This window comes from Sinocyclocheilus rhinocerous, unplaced genomic scaffold, assembly GCF_001515625.1.
Source record: "Sinocyclocheilus rhinocerous isolate Xijiao unplaced genomic scaffold, SAMN03320098_v1.1 scaffold257, whole genome shotgun sequence".
Taxonomy (NCBI): domain Eukaryota; kingdom Metazoa; phylum Chordata; class Actinopteri; order Cypriniformes; family Cyprinidae; genus Sinocyclocheilus; species Sinocyclocheilus rhinocerous.
Window position 1 is genome coordinate 1587093 of NW_015634026.1, and position 19047 is coordinate 1606139.

At 34.7% G+C, this 19047-nt stretch overlaps 1 protein-coding gene, 1 long non-coding RNA gene and 2 pseudogenes across 2 annotated transcripts; all 4 read right to left on the minus strand.

The window, feature by feature from the left end:
- Positions 1 to 1137: 1137 nt before the first annotated feature.
- LOC107745236 (uncharacterized) lies at positions 1138 to 1758 on the minus strand. Its single transcript, XR_001640581.1, has 3 exons — positions 1726 to 1758; positions 1532 to 1550; positions 1138 to 1407 (listed from the first exon to the last, which is right to left on the minus strand). It is a non-coding gene; the product is annotated as an uncharacterized LOC107745236 (long non-coding RNA).
- Positions 1759 to 2841: 1083 nt separating this feature from the next.
- LOC107745220 (sialoadhesin-like) lies at positions 2842 to 4563 on the minus strand. The gene is made up of 5 exons (XM_016559076.1): positions 4440 to 4563; positions 3635 to 4015; positions 3256 to 3543; positions 3021 to 3153; positions 2842 to 2899 (listed from the first exon to the last, which is right to left on the minus strand). The coding sequence occupies exons 1-5, from the start codon at positions 4474 to 4476 to the stop codon at positions 2842 to 2844; spliced, it is 897 nt and encodes a 298-aa protein (XP_016414562.1). The 5' UTR covers positions 4477 to 4563.
- Positions 4564 to 4625: 62 nt separating this feature from the next.
- LOC107745221 (sialoadhesin-like) lies at positions 4626 to 6532 on the minus strand (annotated as a pseudogene).
- Positions 6533 to 9768: 3236 nt separating this feature from the next.
- LOC107745235 (uncharacterized) lies at positions 9769 to 16716 on the minus strand (annotated as a pseudogene).
- Between the last annotated feature and the right edge of the window lie 2331 nt (positions 16717 to 19047).

Consider the following 19047-nt stretch of genomic DNA (forward strand, 5'->3'; position numbering starts at 1 on the left):
TTTCACAATCATTGTTACAAAGATGATTGTCTCTGAGAACATTTGGTTTAATCACAATCATAAATTTAATTCAGTAGCAATATACTGTCAATGATTGTGTAAAAATTGTGAAACAAATTTGCATTAATGTATAAAGCCGCACACAAAATGTACCGTTTGCAACATTACTACCGTTCTACAGACTTACAGCATAAATTAATTACTGTAACTGACCTTTGACCTCTGATGTGCCGAAGGACGTAGGTTTGATTTTGACATTGGTGGGTCATGAGAGCAGAGAAACATTAAGTTAAAGTTAAAGACTGTCCACGACGATCCAGGACGCTGTTTCAAACCCTGCCACACCACAGAGCACCACATAGTTTACCATAAATCCACATTATATTTGTCCCAAATTATTGTTAAAGTACATAATGACTTTATCCTAGGCTGGAAGACTGTGTAGTATTGTGCGTCTTTCAGCACAACATTTGTCTTTCTGTTCGTGTGCTTTAAATAGAGAGCTAATAATTGCCATAGATCACGCTTTCTTTTTCCGTTTGCTCTGTTTTGTCAAACACTGTATTTCAAACTAGCATCCCCCCTAAATCTACGCCTCTAAATGGGCCTTATGTACATAAAGGCATTAACTTGTTCCCCTCCTTAGCACTCAGTCTTTCAATATATTTACAAACTGCAAATGCTCATAAACACACAGAATCAAAGTCAATTAAAAATCATAATCATATGAATTTTTGGAAAGAAAACTATAGTTTTATGATCTGTCTGGAAATGCAGTGAATACAACTGATAAATGTGGTGTTTCTTCTCTTTATGGCAAATTCATTCTCCTAAAGTCAAATTTTGTGCATGCATGCAGTGTTGGTCAGTCTCTGACTACAACAGAAAGTTACTGACATTACTGACATCTACCACACACTTTGGTCTATTAATGTCTGGAACAAATGCAGATTAGTTAAGGATGATATACAGCAAGCATAACAATATAATATAAACTCATCCTGCACTACAGATTTTTTTTCTAATCAAATGCTGTAGTCTAGAAGGAGAATGTCCCTCCAATTTATGCTAGCTGCTAGAATGGAAGGCACATACTGATCTGTTTTAATGCTATATTTATGGTTATATTCTCATACAGATATGCTGGAAAACATTGATCAATAGCAGAGTAGAGCAGAGACAACAACATCAATGTAAAATAAATGCAGGTCAACAGCAAACTCAATACAAGCATCTTGACTAAGAAAAAAAGACTGACTATTTCTGAAAGTATACAATCTGATCTATGTATTTATATTGAGCATTTAAAAAACACTGTGTTGAACTTTGTGTTGTTCATTATCATCAGATGTTTCCATACATGTTGAGTTCGTCCATGTTGGTGTATTCAGCATCAGAATCATGACCCTTAATATATTTTAGGAAAAAACAAGAATACAGAGGTCAGCCAACAACATACAGTATTTCATGACAGCATTTGAAATCATAGAATCAGAATATGTATTTGACTGTTTAATAATGGCATACTCACTGAGTAGGACTTTGGCTCACTGCGGTGCATGGTGAAATATAATTTTAAAAAATCACATAAATATCTGCTTTCATTATGGCAACTGTTATGTTAAAGAATTTTTGAAGTGGTAAAGAAACTTGAACACTGCTTAAAGACTGAATATAATGGTCTTATTTTGCTGTGTAACAAATGTGGTTCAAATGCACTTGTACCTCTTTGGTGACGGCATACGAGGTTTGGTTCTGCGAACAGAAAAGTTTTATTTAAATAATATTATTTTAATAGGCCTAATTAAGACTCTGGCAAGCATTTGTGATGTCATAAATAGTATAATGTGTGTCAGTGGGATTTTTGATGGTAAATATCCCATCTGAATGTGTAAAGCCAACTATTAGTAAACCATTTGTTGTTTGATTTTCATGATTGTAGTGTTACTGCTTTGGTGCCAACATTTAAACAAGCCAGTTTCTTTGTCTTTTTCTTTCTTTTTTTTTGCACCGCCAAGAATCAGCCACTGCACATAATGTGGTGCTCTTGAATTAATAATCATTTTAAGCAAATCAGCTAAAGGACTGATTCTATGGCTCACTCATAAATACAGTCATTTTACTGTCTTGTTTCTGACTGATATGTTGATTTTAAACGAATTGGCTGAATGAATGATTCAATGACTCACTTATAAAGACAATCCCTTGTTTTTTTCCCCAATGGACAAATCTTTGAGCGAATTGTGCGGTGGACCAGTAGTGTGCAACACAACAAAATCTCCACAACACAACGCATAGAACTAATTTAATTGTGTTATGCTAATTATGCTGTGTTGTGGCTTGTTTCCATTGTGTTGTGCTAATTCCATTGTGTTGTGGCTTGTTTACATTGTGTTGTGCTAATTTAGTTGTGTTGTGGCTTGTTTCCATTGTGTTGCGACTTGTTTCTGTTCTTTTGTGCTAATTTCATTGTGCTGGGGTTTGTTTCTGTTGTGTTGTGCTAATTTCGCTGTGTTGGGGTTTGTTTCTGTTGTGTTGAGCTAATTTCGTTGTGTTGCAGCTTGGCTCCATTGTGTTGTAGTTTGTTTCCATTTGATTGTGCTAATTTCATTGCGTTGTGGCTTGTTTCCATTGTGTTGCGGTTGTTTTCATTGTGTTGCCGCTTGTTTCCATTGTGTTGTGCTAATTTTGCTGTATTGCGGCTTGTTTTCATTGTGTTGTGCTAATTTCATTGTGTTGTGGCTTGTTTCTGTTGTGTTGTGGCTTGTTTCCTTTGTGTTGTGCTAGTTTATGTTAATCAATGTTTTTTTTTAAGAGAATAAATGACTAAAGAGGTGAATGTCATACATACCTCTTTTCAAATGGTGTTAATGACCCTTGCATATCATTAAGAGGCTGTCTACAATCGGTAATGACAATGTGAGAAGCTAAAAATGCTCATTAAAGAGAAATACTTCTAAACTGTCCATTTATGAAGAATTAATGTTAGCCTAAAGTAACATACACACACAAACAATTACCGGTGCCGTTTCTTGTATACGATGAATGCAGTAATTATGCAAGTGAGGAGAAACACAAGTGTTGGAGCTAGTATGTAAAGCCCAGTAGTCTTCAGTCCAGTGTGTGTCGAGTCTGCATCTTTATGGACACGGGCTAAAACATTTAGACAATATTATTAGCACACAACTGAAATGATAATAATGATCCAAAAAGCCCATGACTTAAAAAATCCACATATATGCATAAATCACTTACACTGTGCATTTTTGTCTTTTGTAGCTGTCACTGTTATGCCACCATGATAGGTTACAGAACACTCAATGGTCGAGCTTTCTGCCTTTACAACACCTGTGCGTGTCAGGGTGATTTTCCACAGGCCGTCTTTAAAATGCTCATTGTCTATTTGATCAGATCCTTCTATACCATTCAGAGTGATGGTTGGTTTGCTGTATGGACACGTGTGGAAAGCTGAACACACTACTGTGATGGTTTCACCTGATCTTTCACCTCCATAAATATTGATGCTGGGGAACTGTGGATCTGCTACAAATAGCAGAAATGTCACAATTAGGCAACACACTCTCATAACTAGATAGGGAGTCAAGCGAATTTGAAGAACAAAGTATTTATGTACCATCAACTAGAATTGTAGAAGAGACATCATAAAATGAGTAGGTGCTCTTTCCAACAGTTTCAGGGTCAATCCATGTGTATAATTTCTCTCCATGATGGGATGGTTCCAGGTTTTTGATCAGCAGACTGCAATCCCAGCTTGAGTTTCCATATAAATCAGTATTTCCTTTAAATTTTTCAATGACATTATTTGGATACCATGGGTCGTAAACTAAAGGATAACCTTTAGAGACCCACTGATACCACACAACTCTACGTGGATTTGCGGGTGGGTATGCCGTGTAGCTGAAAGAACATGGTATAACCAGACAAGAACCTTTGAGGCCATGGATTTCCTTTGGCATTCTCACTTCCCATGCCAAAGCGCCATACAGCAGAACAACTGTTGGGCAAATATTGGAGAACATTAATGGCAGAGTATTTAAGCTGTCTTATTTATATTCAGCTTTATAGTTTTATTACTACTGCTATTATTATTAGAATAATATTACTGTATGAAAAATAGCAAACTAAAAAATATCGGTAGATTTGCTAGTATTAGTATTTGTGACTGTTGCAAACAGTGTTTCAAGGGTGTAATTATTAACAATGAATTCTTAATTCTGGTCAACAGTAATTTGAATAGTTTATATTGTTTTCTGAAGTGTTATTGACTTCCTTGCCCATATGTTTTTTGGAAATATTGGAATTTTGCTGCACTTTTACGCATGTAGCATTTATCATTCTTAAGTTAATGATTTCATTTAATTGGATGAATAAATGAACAGCAGCAGAAATGCAAATAATAAAGAAGACAGATACTGTACCTTGAAAAATTAAATGAAGTAACAAATGTCCTCTCATATTCCCGATTGCCGTTTTATAAGGTACAGATGAAATGCAAATAGCAGGCAATATAGCATTCTAACAAGCACTTCTTAAGAATTGAAATGTCCGTTTAGGGAACTTAACTGGTATACCAATTAAATTGCAGGGTTTTTTGTACTTTCTGCCTATCTTTGGTTGTCGTCAGCTGTTCCCTGTAACCAACAGAATCTACCATACAGAGAAGTGAAAGTGGCTTCAAAATAAACGAGATTACTCATGTCTTTTGCTTAAATTTAACATAGCCTATAATTTCCTTGTTTTCTACCGTTCTTGGTCCCCTGCTCAAACAAATGGATTGGGTAAGAATCTAGTATCAAGCCATTTCCAAAACTGTTTATATTTCGTCCATATCTTGAACTATCAAAGGCTATGGCTATCTGAAGTTGGCTGATCACTATGATTTTCAGGAACAGAATTTTGAGAAAAATTGGTTTAAAGAACGGCAATGAAAATAAAAGCACAACAGTCCAGTATCACAAGTAAAAGTCACTTTACTGTGGTAAAAGACTTATTTTAGTCACTGTACATGTTGCAAAAGATACAAAATGACCCCAAGGAACACACAACACTTGGGTGGGGAATCACTCCCCAGGTGAAAAAGACGTAGTATTAAATGTATTAAAAATATACTTCATTGTCTTAACTCATGACCTCACTTGTGAGAGTTGGATGTTACATGCCTAAAGCTGACAACATTGTAGGAGTTCTTTCTTTTTACAAATATGACAGGTCTCAGTATTATAGTAATGCAATGTAGGCAGGGATTTACTCGGTATGTCCATGAATCCAAGGACATACGTTTGTCATTAAACAGACCAAAAACGTTTCTTTCTTTCTTTTTTCTTTTTTTTTCAAAAAGTTAACTTTTAAGCTTTTTGACCACTAGGTGGCACTGTCCACATGCTGCTCAGGTACTCTTAGGATGGTGATGACATGCACAAAATTTGGTTTCAATGCCTTAAGGACCTCACTTTATGTTTGGTTTCCAGTTTGAGATACAGACCTCAAATCTAAATACAGATGTTCTGAAGGATGAGAATAAGTCATACAAACAGATGCCTGTGTTGTCTCTTGTAAATCATGAACACATAATGAAATAGTTTCTAAAGTACAGTTTGACCAATCATATTAAAAAATGCACAAGCTGATCTCATTCTCACAAACAAATGCAAGAAAGAAGATCAACCATAATTTAGTATGCAGACATTACAGAGGGCCGATTTTGAGACATCATACATGGCGCTAACAAATTACTCGTTGTATAGCCTACATGTAAAACAACACAGGTTTCAGCGTTTCCTCTAGAAAATTTTGAAGTGCATGTCAAATTCTTTCCATTTACTCTCACTGTTATGCCACCATAATGTGTTACTGAACACTCAATAGTTGGGTTTTCTGTCTTTAAGATACCTGTGCGTGTCAGAGTGATTTTTCACATGGCGTCTTTAATAGACTCATCTTTCATTTCATCAGATCTTTCTACCGTTCAGAGGGATGTTTGGTTTGCTGTATGGACACGTGTGAAAAGCTGAACATTCTACTGTGATGGTGTCATCTGTATTTCACCTCCATAAATACTGATGTTGGGCTTCTGTGGAGCTTCTACAAATAGCAGAAATGTACAATTAGGCAACACACTCTCATAAATAGAAAAGGAGTCTAGCAAATTTATTGAACAAATAATTTAATTACCATCAACTAGAATTGTAGAGGTGACGTCAAAAAATGTTTAGGTGCACCATCCAACATTTTCAGGGTCAATCCATGTGTATATTTTCTCTTCATGGTGAGACTGTTCAAGGTTTTTGATCAGCAAACTACAGTCCCTGCTTGATGGGTCACCATATAAATATGTATTTCCTCTAAATTTCTCAATGACATAATTTGGATACCACGGATCGTAACCTAAAGGATAACCTGTAGAGACCCACTGATACCACACAACTCTATGTGGGTTTGATGTGTAGCTGAAAGAACATGATATAACCAGACAAGAACCTTTGAGGCAGCGAATGTCTTTCGGCATTAGCATTTCATTTCACTATACTGATTTCTGTTGATGTAGGACACTACTACTGTTGATAAAGTAGCTACACTAATCTTAGTAGTTTGCATAAATGTCAGTAGATTCAGCTCTTTATAACTGCTGCAAACATTTAGTGTAAAGATGGCTGTAATTTTATGATTGTTCAATCTTGTCATTGTTGATTTTGATCTTTGGATAAAAAGAGCAAAATAGTATGAAAAAGTTTTGTAGTGATTCAATAAATTTGATATTGGGAGAGCTAAATAGAATCAGTTTTTTTAAATGGATACATACAATGAATTAATCAGTAACACTTTACAATAAAGTCTTATCGTTAACAATAGCTATGCACTAGCTAACATGAGAAATACATTTTGAAAGCATTTATTAGCTAATCTTTGCTAATTTTAGTTAATAAAAAAAACAATTGCTAATGTTAGTTCCCAGTGCACTAATGAATGTTAACAAATACAACTTTTGATTTCAAAAATGCATTAGTAAATGTTGAAATTTTCATTAAATCTTAATAATTACATATAATGTATTACCAGTTAGTATTGGTAAATAGTGTCACCAAATAAAATGTTACCAATTAAACAAAATGTAAAGATTTTGAGAAAATACAACAGTTTTTTAGTCATAGTATTTAACTATTAAACAGTAGCCTATTTGTTGTATTGGTAGATGATCTGGGTGTTGTTTTTATGGAGCCTACATCTTGGTTTGTAGTTCTTATTACCACCACTACCTTGGGAGGCTAACACACCTTCGAAATGCCACAAAGACACACATTTTACATTGTATAGGCTAATGCTTCTGCACATTGGCTTGTGGGTTTGATATTTTGGTTTTATTTGTGGTAAAACCATGCTTAATTTTCGTAAGGGTAGTGGCAGACACTATTTGCACCTCAGTTAATAGCAGAGCATTATAAAACATGTAGCGTTTGAATTTTTCTTTCAAAATACTGATTAAAATGAGAATACTGTCTGTTTTATAGCTTCATATTATTTTATTTCTGAATACAACATGAATGACTCTTTGTGAATCAGACTATGATAAGCTTTGACTACTAAAGTTTGCCCTGTGTAAGATTTTAAGAACGTGGTATTTGTACTGAATTACTGAGTTATACTGAGTAAGCCGAACCTCAATTAATGTGCATTTCTGTTAAATTATATGAATAAATGTATGTGAACATTTGTCACACAACTTGCACAATAATAGCCTAAGTATAAAAGAGAAAAACAGACACTGTAGGCTACCTTGGAAAAGTAAATGAAGTAACAGCGGTGCTTTCATGTTCCTGGTCAATAAAAAAGAAAGTAATTATTATTATTATTATTATTATTATTATTATTTTGTCACCAGTTTATATTTAAATTGTATATTTAAGTAATTTCTATTTCTGTTTATTAATCCCTTTAAACAGTATTAAGACGTCTTTGCACCAGATGTAAACAGTAGATTAATAATTATTTTGTGTAAATACCCTTACGAAAATTAACCATGGTTTTATTGTAGTAAAAGTGCATTAACCATGTTTTTTTTGGCGTATTTTACTACAAATACCATGGTTAAACTATGGCTGGTGTAGCAAAACCATGGTTAATTTGTGGTTACCATAGTTGAACTATATTAACCATATTTTATTATTATTATTATTATTATTATTATTATTTATTTTGGTTTTATTTGTGGTAAAACCATGCTTAATTTTCGTAAGGGTAGTGGCAGACACTATTTGCACCTCAGTTAATAGCAGAGCATTATAAAACATGTAGCCTAACAACACATTTAGGCTAGTGTACATACAGATCTATACATGTTCAAATCATATACAGATGCAGCTTATTGGGGGTTTGGTTCCTAAAGTACATTCTTATACCTAATTCTGTCCTGCTAATCCACGTGGTTCCCTCGAAGGGAGCCACGGTTTTGATGGTAACAGTTAGCTGATCGATATGAGTCACATCCAATTTCACATAGTTCTAAAATATTAGTAGGCCTATGTATATATAGGCTACCCCCTTAGGCACTATATTTTCCACTTTTAGAATATGTTTTTATCTAAAATAAATGCCTTTCCGAGCTGTTTTGAGAATGGGAATTGAGAGAATAATGGAAACAGGAAAAGACGGAACTCTGGTCGGTCGGCGAATGGGAATTGAGAGAATAATGGAAACAGGAAAAGATGGAACTCCAGTCGGTCGGTCACTCCAAAAGCAACAGGGGCATTATCCAGAAATTTTACAGTAATTTCCATTAACCCTAAAAGACAAGGTGAATGTGATTTCACCAAGTGCACAGGAAAAGACGGAACTCCGGTCGGTCGGTCACTCCAAAAGCAACAGGGGCATTATCCAGAAATTTTACAGCCATTTCTGTTAACCCTAAAAGACAAGGTGAACGTGATTTCACCAAGTGCAACATGTTCCTGGATCAACATCCATGTTGATCCTGGAACAACATTCAAATCAACCAATCAGAACTGAGGGATAAGTTTACAGGAAATGTCAGTTTTAGAGTTAGGTGCTTCTACACCCTTGTTATTCAACCATTATTTCCCTCTGATTTTTGGGATAAATTATGGGTAGGGTTAGGTTTGGGGTAGGGATAGGGTTAGGTATATATTTTTGGACAATAATGTTGATCCAGGAACAACAAAAGATCCAGGAGCATGTCTTACTTGGCAAAATCACGGTGACCGAAAGACAACGCAATGAAGTGCAATAGATTCAAAATACTGAAACTTTAGAAACTTTATTTTAATTCTCATCAGGTATTTAACTCTTATTATAGACTAAAAAAATGTCAGTATATTTGCCAGCACTGCAGATGTCCGTGTTGTAGATATCCAAACAATCATTTTTGAGACACAAAAAATACTGTGATTATGTGAATACTTAAGCCACAAGCCACATGTATGTTTCCTTATTTTAGAGGATAGTAGCACAATCATAATTTAAGCAATGCATTTCACAAAAAAAAAAAAGATTTTACAGAATAATATGTGAAGCATAAAGGCATATTACAGTAAATACAAACTACAGCGTCAAAAAAGACTAATTATGCATTTACAGTTCTAAAATAAAACACTTCCTAAAGCATAATGTGAGAACATTCTTTGTTTTCATTATCTTTTTGTTATCTTTCTTTTATAAAACAATGTTTAACAGGTGGACAGGATGAAGAAATTATGTGATCTGGACTCAAAGCATGCTAGAGCACTTGCACGGCCCTGATGATGAAACGTTTTCATCAGGCATTTCCATATATAAAATCAGCATCAGAATCATAACCCTTAAAGGAAAATTTAAAGAGGAGCTTTTTTTCCAGACATTTGAAGCATATTTATGCAAGTGATAAATATACTCACACGGTAGGATTTTGGCTCACTGTGGTGCACGAGGAAAAATAAGAATGTATAAATCACATAGCCTAAATATTTGCATTTGTATAGACCTTTGTATGATTTTATTTAAAACCTATGCCAAACAGCAAAATAAAAGATCAAATACGGTGCTTCTGAATTACAAAAATTCTACAATTTGTTTTTCCATTATAACAAACAATACTAAAGATCCCAGGTCAGAAATCTTGAAGTGGCTTGGGGACTTTTACTATAACACACTACATTCAATAGGCTACTATTATTTTGCTGTGTAACATGAGTACAATGAAATTAGACTTTGTCATTATGACATATGTCATTCAAATGCACTACTGTACCTCTTTTGTGATGGCATATGAGGTTTGAAGAAAGGCTTGTTTCCTGACACTGTACATGTGTTGTTTGCCCTGTGAAGAGAAATGGTTAATCAGTGATGTGACTTTCGGAAATGTACATTTATTTAAATTCTTTAAAATGCTAAAATATGAAATTACTTTGTCATATCTGTTTAATATGCAAAGACAACTATAAGTCAGCCATTCATTAAAAGAGTGTTATCATAATCTTTTTATTATATAAATGTAAGGAAACATTTATCTTACATAATTATTTTATTATTATTATTATTATTATTAAAGAATAAAGTACTGACTTGTATTCTGCTCTCAGATTTGCATTGGTTCTGGGTGATTGGTGTCTACAACAAAAACAACAAAAATCTCATTTTATTTTATTTATTTAATAATGAAACGCATAACACAATAAGTAGAATACTGCTTACCTAGAAAATCGGCTCCAGATGCTCTGTATGTTAACAGAGTTGACATTTAAATAGTGAAGTAATGTTTAAAAAGTATGATTAATTTTTAAACAATATTCATAATTTTATAATTATACTTTCAACCTGCCTTTGTTCAGGCTTTGGTGGTCTTTCAGGAGCATTTCCAGCATACCTGTTAGTGGATTGGAAACAAAGATCAACTAATATGCAAAGGCAATTATAAGTAAGCAATACTGATCAGAATACTAATTACCTAGAAAATCGGCTCCAGATGCTCCGTCTGTTAAAAGATGTGACTTTTTAAATAGGCATGTAATGTTTCTGTAACACTTGTGTAGTAATCAAAATAAAGCGCATGAAGAAGAAGGTTCACATGGAGTTTTAATAAACACTGGAAACAAAGAAACACACTACACAGTTACATTAGATGAGACCGAACAATGAACAGAAGAAACCCAGGACTTAAATAGACAGACTAGACATAATAGGCACAGGGAAAACAAGACACAATGACAAAGGAATAGAACTATACAGAACATGTGACAGTTTAAATAGTATGATTATTTTTTAGAACAATATTTGTAATCTTATATTTTCAACCTGCCTCTGTCCAGCCTTTGGTGGTCTTTCGGGAGCATTTCCAGTATACCTGTAGACAACACTAGTTAGTGGATTGGAAACAAGGACCAACACTGAATTTGGTTGGACCAACACCAACAATTAAAAAGTATATAGGCTAATTTTATTTTATTTTATTGTTATTTTATTTTATTTTTTACTTACCCGATATCACTCCTGTTTCCTCTGTTAGTCCAAGCTACTCTTCCTTCAGGTATACTAAAACGACTGGTGGAGAAATTAAAAATGTAGGGCCAGATTTACTAAACAGGGCCAAATTCATATTCCAAATTCCAAAAAAACACAGATGGGAGGGGAAAATTTGGCGGGTGATTTACTAACAATGCTCACATTAAAGAACACAGATGTAGCCAGATCTTTTCCATAATGACCAGCACAATCTACCAAGAGCAGCGCAGATTACTGCCTGCTTTGAGGCTTTTTTTGGGTGCTAGTAAATCGCATTGCATGATTCATTTTAATACTCTCCTCCTGGTTAAACTGTATAAAACTGTAATTTACAAACAAGAAAATTTGAATGTAAACCAGTAAATTCAACAACGCACACTGCTATTAAAATCTTTTTTGAACCTTTAACATACTGACAACCACCATAATAACGCAGGTGGTAAAAGAGAAAGACACATGAAGAATCAAAGCTCATCACAAGTAGCTTCGCCACAAGCAGAAGTATATATCAATATATAGAAGGTGAACAGAGTCATTAATGCAAACACAAAACACCATCATGGTAATCATGATACTTAAATAATGCAATAAACTTTCATTAAACAACAGAAGATGTAACATAAAGCCCAAATGTACATAACTGGTAACAAAAACTACTGAAAAACATAATTATTTAAACAAAATACTTTCAAATGTGGAGTGTCAAGCAGGGAATTCTGGGAATATCAGTTTATAGTTTTTGACTGTAAATTATACATTGATTTGATATTTTTTACTTCTAAAAACTGTACAATTAACAGCATTTTACTGTAAAATTACATGAAATGTCTGGTTAGATATTTTACAGTTTTTCCCTGTATATAGTATGGGAACTTACTGTTAAGCTATCAACAGTTTTTTTTTTTTTTCCGTAGTGTTTTTACAAAAATGTACTGTTAAAATTATACTTATTTTTTACAGTGTACATACCTCTATTCAGACTGTGTATGTGACCCTTGCAAATCATGATGAGGCTGTCTACAATCAATAATGAGAATGTAAAACTGAAATATTGCCAGTGTTGACTGACAAAAATAGATTAGCATTAGCAAATTCATTGCAAGTAAATTCAACTGAACATTGTTTCATCAAAGTTTCATGATTTTATGCCAAAACTTTTTGAAACTTTTAAGTTAAAAAGCAATTTTAAGATTTCTTGACTAGTTGGTGGTGCTCTGTCCATTACTATTCCAGTACTCACGTTATGAAGACAACATTCAGAAAATTTAGTTTCAATACCTTAAAGCATTTCTAAGATACAATCTCACTTTCTGTTTGGCATACAGTTTGAGATACAGACCTCAAAAGTTGATACAAAAATTCTTAAGGGTGAGAATAAGCCATACAAAGTTATCTGTGCCGTCTCCTGCATATTAAGACTCCAGCAAGCACTCAAAGGAGGATGAACACAAGTGAGAGAACTGTGGCATACAGCCCGACAGCCTCCAATTTAAGCCTTTGCACTCCTATTATAATATTATTTTAACGGGATTAATAGTCATATTTTATATGGTTTCTATTTGAGCAGTCATATTAAAACACAGACAAATGCACAAACCAATCTCATTAACATCAGTCTATACTTACTTCTAATACTGAGGAAGAAAGTATTGTTCTCTGTTTTACTGCCCCAAAATTTGGCAGTGCAGACAATTTCACCTTTCTCTTCATATCCAGTTGGAATAAAGGTCACAGCAGACACTGTTTCCCAGACGCCTCCACCCATGTGATTGTGGCTGATAGTTTCTCGGGCTGTTGGGATGCTCCAGATGATTTGGGGAGGGTGAGAGGAGCATTTGTGGTTGACTGAACATTTGAAAGCGACGCGTGTCCTGGGCTCGATGTCTTCAGGGAGGGATGACATCACAGGTTTGTTGGGGGCTTTTTAACACAAAAACATTAAATTAGTTTTGGCATGAAGTACATTTTCAAAAGTATGTGAACCCAAGTGATTATAATGTGGTTATATGTTCTCACCCCGCATTATAATGAACACACAGCTGTTGTTGAAACGGTATCTCTCATTTTCTCTTTCTGCTCGAAAACAGAATGGTCTATTGTCATGAGTTTTTGACATCATCCATCTACACAGTGCAGTTCTGCTCATCTGGGTTTCCGAGGAGCCTTGTGCGGCCTTTGAAGTTGTCCAAGACATCGACTGGTCGGTGTGGAACATGTAGCCACCTTTTCTGGTGACCCAAAGAACCCGAAGTCGAGTGACATATTCCTCATCTGTCTTGAAACTGCATGGTATTACCACACATGATTGGGTATCACGTCTGCCACATATTGGAAATGGGCTCAAATAATATATAATGAACCATTATTACAGAACTTAACATTTCATTGCCAAAAAGCCTATGAGTGCAGTGCAATAATACAAATATGAGAGCAGCTACAGAAGGGAAAACACATACTTTCATTCAGGATTTGATCCACTGGTTTTTGATATTCTGATACAGAATTGGTAGAAAACACACAAATTATATTTTGCATAACTTGCCATTCACATAATTGCGTAAATCATAAGTTAATAACATGCATGAAACATCAACCACAATTTAGTATGAAGACATTACAACAACGCATAATTTGAATGATGAATATTCACCAAAGAGAGTTTTTAAAATTAGTTATGAGGTTTACAAAAAACAAGAATAGATAAAATACCACTGTAATAACTAGACATAGAGAGATCAAATTACATACATGATGCTCACAACAAGTTACTCACCTTGTACACGCAAAACAACATAAGTTTCAATGTTTCCTCCGGAAAATTTTGCAGTGCATATCAGTCTCTTCCCATGGTCTTCTTTTGCACCCAGAAAGGTAATGTTGGAAAATGCAATCCGAAACTGATCTAAATCGGAATGCTTTTTGTTCCACGCTGAGACCTACATGCTCTCATAGTTCCATGTGATGGTTGGATTCTCATTCTGGCAGGAATGGAAGACGCTACAAATGAAGTTCTTTGCGACGCCTTCTGTGACATCTGCCAGTTCAGGCTCAATCATTATCTTATGATGAACACCTGAAATTTAACTGAAATCTTGTAATAGGTTCCACTGTAACATTTCAAATGAACTTACTGCTAATATCACACAAAGCATGCCGTTCATATTTGTGTTTACTCACATTTTTACCTTTTGACCTCTGTAGCTGTCACCGTTATGCCACCATAATGTGTTACTGAACACTTAATAATCAAGCTTTCTGCCTTTATGACACCTGTGCGTGTCAGAGTGGTTTTCCACAGGCCATCTTTAACAGACTCATCCTTTATTTCGTCAGATCCTTCTATACCGTTCACACTAATGGTTGGTTTGCTGTATAGACACGTGTGGAAAGCTAAACATGCTACAGTGATGGTATCACCTGTCCTTTCACCTCCATAAACACTGATGCTGGGCTGTTGTGGAGCCGCTTTAACTGACAGAAACATTAGAATTAGTACATTATAAAGTTTTTAAAATTTACACTGGCCCCAAAAATGATTTGGACAAAGCTTATCTGAGCCATTTTTTAAATTATTTTTAACCATACCACTTGTTTTGATATTTTGATATATAATGCAAAGACGTATAAAATATTTTCTTTTTGGGGCAAATGGCCTTGCCTTTTTTTTAAATGATATTTAAACAAATACATTGATTAGAAAGAAGTCAATTTGGGAGATTTTATTTGGGAGTATTTATTGCGTCTATTGTTACTGGCCACACAATATTCTACTACAGCTGGACAATCTTTTAACCATACCACTTGTTTTGATATTTTGATATATAATGCAAAGACGTATAAAATATTTTCTTTTGGGGGCAAATGGCCTTGCCTTTTTTTAAAATGATATTTAAACAAATACATTGATTAGAAAGAAGTCAATTTGGGAGATTTTATTTGGGAGTATTTATTGCGTCTATTGTTACTGGCCACACAATATTCTACTACAGCTGGACAATCATAGATATTACAGAGGAAAAATATTATTCCACGAACATTTACACACCATCAACAAGAACTGTAGAGGTAGCATCATCAGTTTCATAGTTTTGCCATGCAATATTTTCAGGGTCAATCCTCAGTATATCACTATCAGTATAATTTCTCTCCATTGTGAGACGATTCCAGGTTTTTGATCAGCAGACTGCAATCCCAATCTGATTCTCCATATAAATCAGTTTTTCCTCTGAACTTCTCATTGACATTGTTTGGATACAAAGGATCGTAAACTAAAGGTAAACCTTTAGAATCCCGCTGATACCACACAACCCTACGTGGGTTTTTGGGTGGGTTTGATTTATAGTTGAAAGAACATGGAATGACCAGACAGGAACCTTTGAGGCCGTGAATGTCTTTTGGCATTCTCACTTCTCATCCCAAAGCATCATAGAGTAGAACACCTGTGGGACAAAAGTTGGAGAACATTTAATGGCTGAGTGATAGAAAAAAGGCTTTATATTTTCTGCTTTCAATCACAGAACTAATTAAAAATCTATATTAAACATCAAGTTTTTAGCTTGTATAAACATACTATTATGCAAAAGAATTGCTGTTTTGAAAGTAAAATAATGTGTTTTGTCAACCACAGCATTACAGACATTACAACAAGGTACATTTTAATGGCAAATATTTTTAGAAAGTAAATCAATAGGAGTTTTCAAATTTCTTTAAGTATAAAGTTTACAAAAAAATAAAAAAAAATAAACTAAACAGGATACCTAATGAGACAAAGAGAGATCGCACACATCAAACATGATGCTAACAAATTACTCACGTTGTACATGTAAAATAACAAAAGTTGTAATGTCTCCTCCAGAAAACTTTGCAGTGCGAAATATCTGAGAAGTGAAGTACACTGGTGACTGTCGAATTCCTTGGCTTATCTAATCTTCGTACCAACCATTTTCCAGCTAAGCACTGCAAGCACCTTATCTGCAATTTAGAATTTATGCGCAATCTTGAACACAGTAAAATGACCACGAGGCAGTACTGGGGAAGACAGAACAAGCCTTCATAAATAAAGACCTGACTTTAGAAAAGCTACCACGTTTCTAGATTTTAATGATGTTTACCCTTATCAAGAGAATCTATGAAGAAAAAGAGCGGGAAAGCTGATGCTATACCTTGTAAAAGCAATTTAAGTAACAGAGGTCCCATCGCATTCCTGGATTTGCCCTTAAGTAAAACAACAACAACGTTGTTTTACATGTACAAAAACAAAGGAAAGAAAAATATCTGTTCAATAGGCTATAACAAATTCCACCCACGGCTAAATAGTTGTTTACAGTTATTTTTATACTACAAGTGGAGCCACCAAATCAAGACAAATTTGGCTCAAATTGATGGAAACCTTATGTTCTGTTAAATAAAAAGTAATATGTATTTATTTTCATTCTTCCCTTCTTAATGAAGTCTCATTAGCAAACAAACGGATTGGATAGAAAAGGTCTATGCATGCGCTGCAAAATGTGAGACTGTGAAAGACAAAAACACTGCACAGTTATGTGAGAAAGATCCTATAAGAGGCGCCGTGAAGTCTCTTTACTATGACCCAATCATGGTAGAGAGTAATAGAGAGAAAGGAATATTTTTTTCTTCCAAATAAGGCTGTCATGTGCGCACCTAGTCTTGCAATGTGAACAAATTGTAGGCAGTCTATGCCAATTAAGGCCGAGTGCTGTATAGTCCACTCCCTACAAATACCCATTAAAATGGTCATTTTTTTCAAACTTTGTGTTTTGAAATGACTTGAATAGTACAGTGTGTGCTGCTTGATAAAACTATACAAACCCTTTAGATGCAAATAAAGAATAATAAATAAAAAATAAATAATAATACTTTGGTTAAATATGTTTAGGGAATGCACAGTACGATTTACTTGCCAAACTTTGACAGTTGTTTAAATGATTTCTTGAGGTGTTAAAAGTACCCAGAATCACCAAATTCCTCTAGAATACATTTTGATACTTTTTAGCTGTGTTTAGAAAGTTTTGATGTCTGTCTATGGTGTTGCTTTAAGAGGTAACAGATAAAAAATGTTCTGGGCTGCGTTCAGCCCCGACAAAAACGGGGCTTACAATGACTTACACTTGTAATTTAGCTGTTATGTATCTTTGTATGCACTACATGCTTTATGCAAGCACTATATAGGATAAATCACTATACAGGATTTACCCTATTATACTTTATCGACACGAATTGATAGGTGAAACAACAGACAGCCACCCACAAATAGTCTATAAACAAAGCATGAGCTGTCTCTTTAATACCGCGTGGTTTACATACACGTTGTTGCTGATTGGGCTGACATGTTTGACACACACACCAAACAAGAGAAAACGCATCTCAAACCTCGTTGCACACCGTTTCCAGGAAACAACCGTCGCAAAACGGTGCACACCGGTTTGAGCTTGAACTTGCCCCAGGTCTTGATCAAGACAGTTGTGAACATACAAATGATAGATTGGTGGTTATTTTACAGTTATTTTTTGTAAAGCATTTAAGCAGGTACAATCTTTGACTCAGAAATGTCTAGAATTCAAGATAGGTATATATGATAAAATATATGAAAAGTATATTCTGAAACCACCTGTCCAAATGGGAATAAGCAGTAACGAGAAATCCAGATGCCAAACAGTAACAGGGAACATGTTGCATCATGCTTTATTAAACCTTTAGGCTACATTGTACAAATCAAATGTAAAGATGTTTTTTTTTTTTTATTACATTGTGTATTTTTGGTCCAAAAATTAACTAAAATAAACACACCAAAACATTTCTAAAGTGGGGTAATGGGGTGCTGCGGGGCCCGCAAGTTATTTACCAAAAATGACAATAAACAAAAATACAGTATTAAAGGGGTCATGAACTGCATTTTTAAACTTATTTTATAATGTTCTCAAAAGTCCACTTATAATGTTATCAAGATTTTTTTTACATAAAAAAAACATCATTTAGAAGTAATAGGCTATTTTCTATCTTGTTTTTGACTGTCTCTGCAGAACAGTTTGTTTTAATAGGCTCGAGACTCGGAAGTAAACACCCACTTCTACGATTGGCTAACAGTTTTGCATATTAAAATAATAGATGGACGCTGTTGTGATATAGGCCTACTCTGAAAACAACACGGGTCATGTTTTTTAAAAACGTAATACTCAATATATCAAACGATCTGGAACAGACAATGCAATAGTGGTAAAAACACATTTACTCACACTTGTGTTGCGACATCACATTGCTGTTGGATCCAGATGGTTTAATTGGGCGCACACGCCTGGCCCGAACTTAACTTCCGGTCTGTGTTTGTTTATCGGTCTGGCTAGTGGTGCCAACTACAAACGCAGTTAAAGTGATGAGTAGACTTAAGTTGGGCTCAGGTGGTTGTGCTGTGGGATGTGTTTCCCATACATTTATTTATTTGTGGCGACCCACCACAATATCAAAACTGACCGCCTCAAATAGATTTTCCAAAAGGCTTTGACTTTGTTGAATAAACATGAG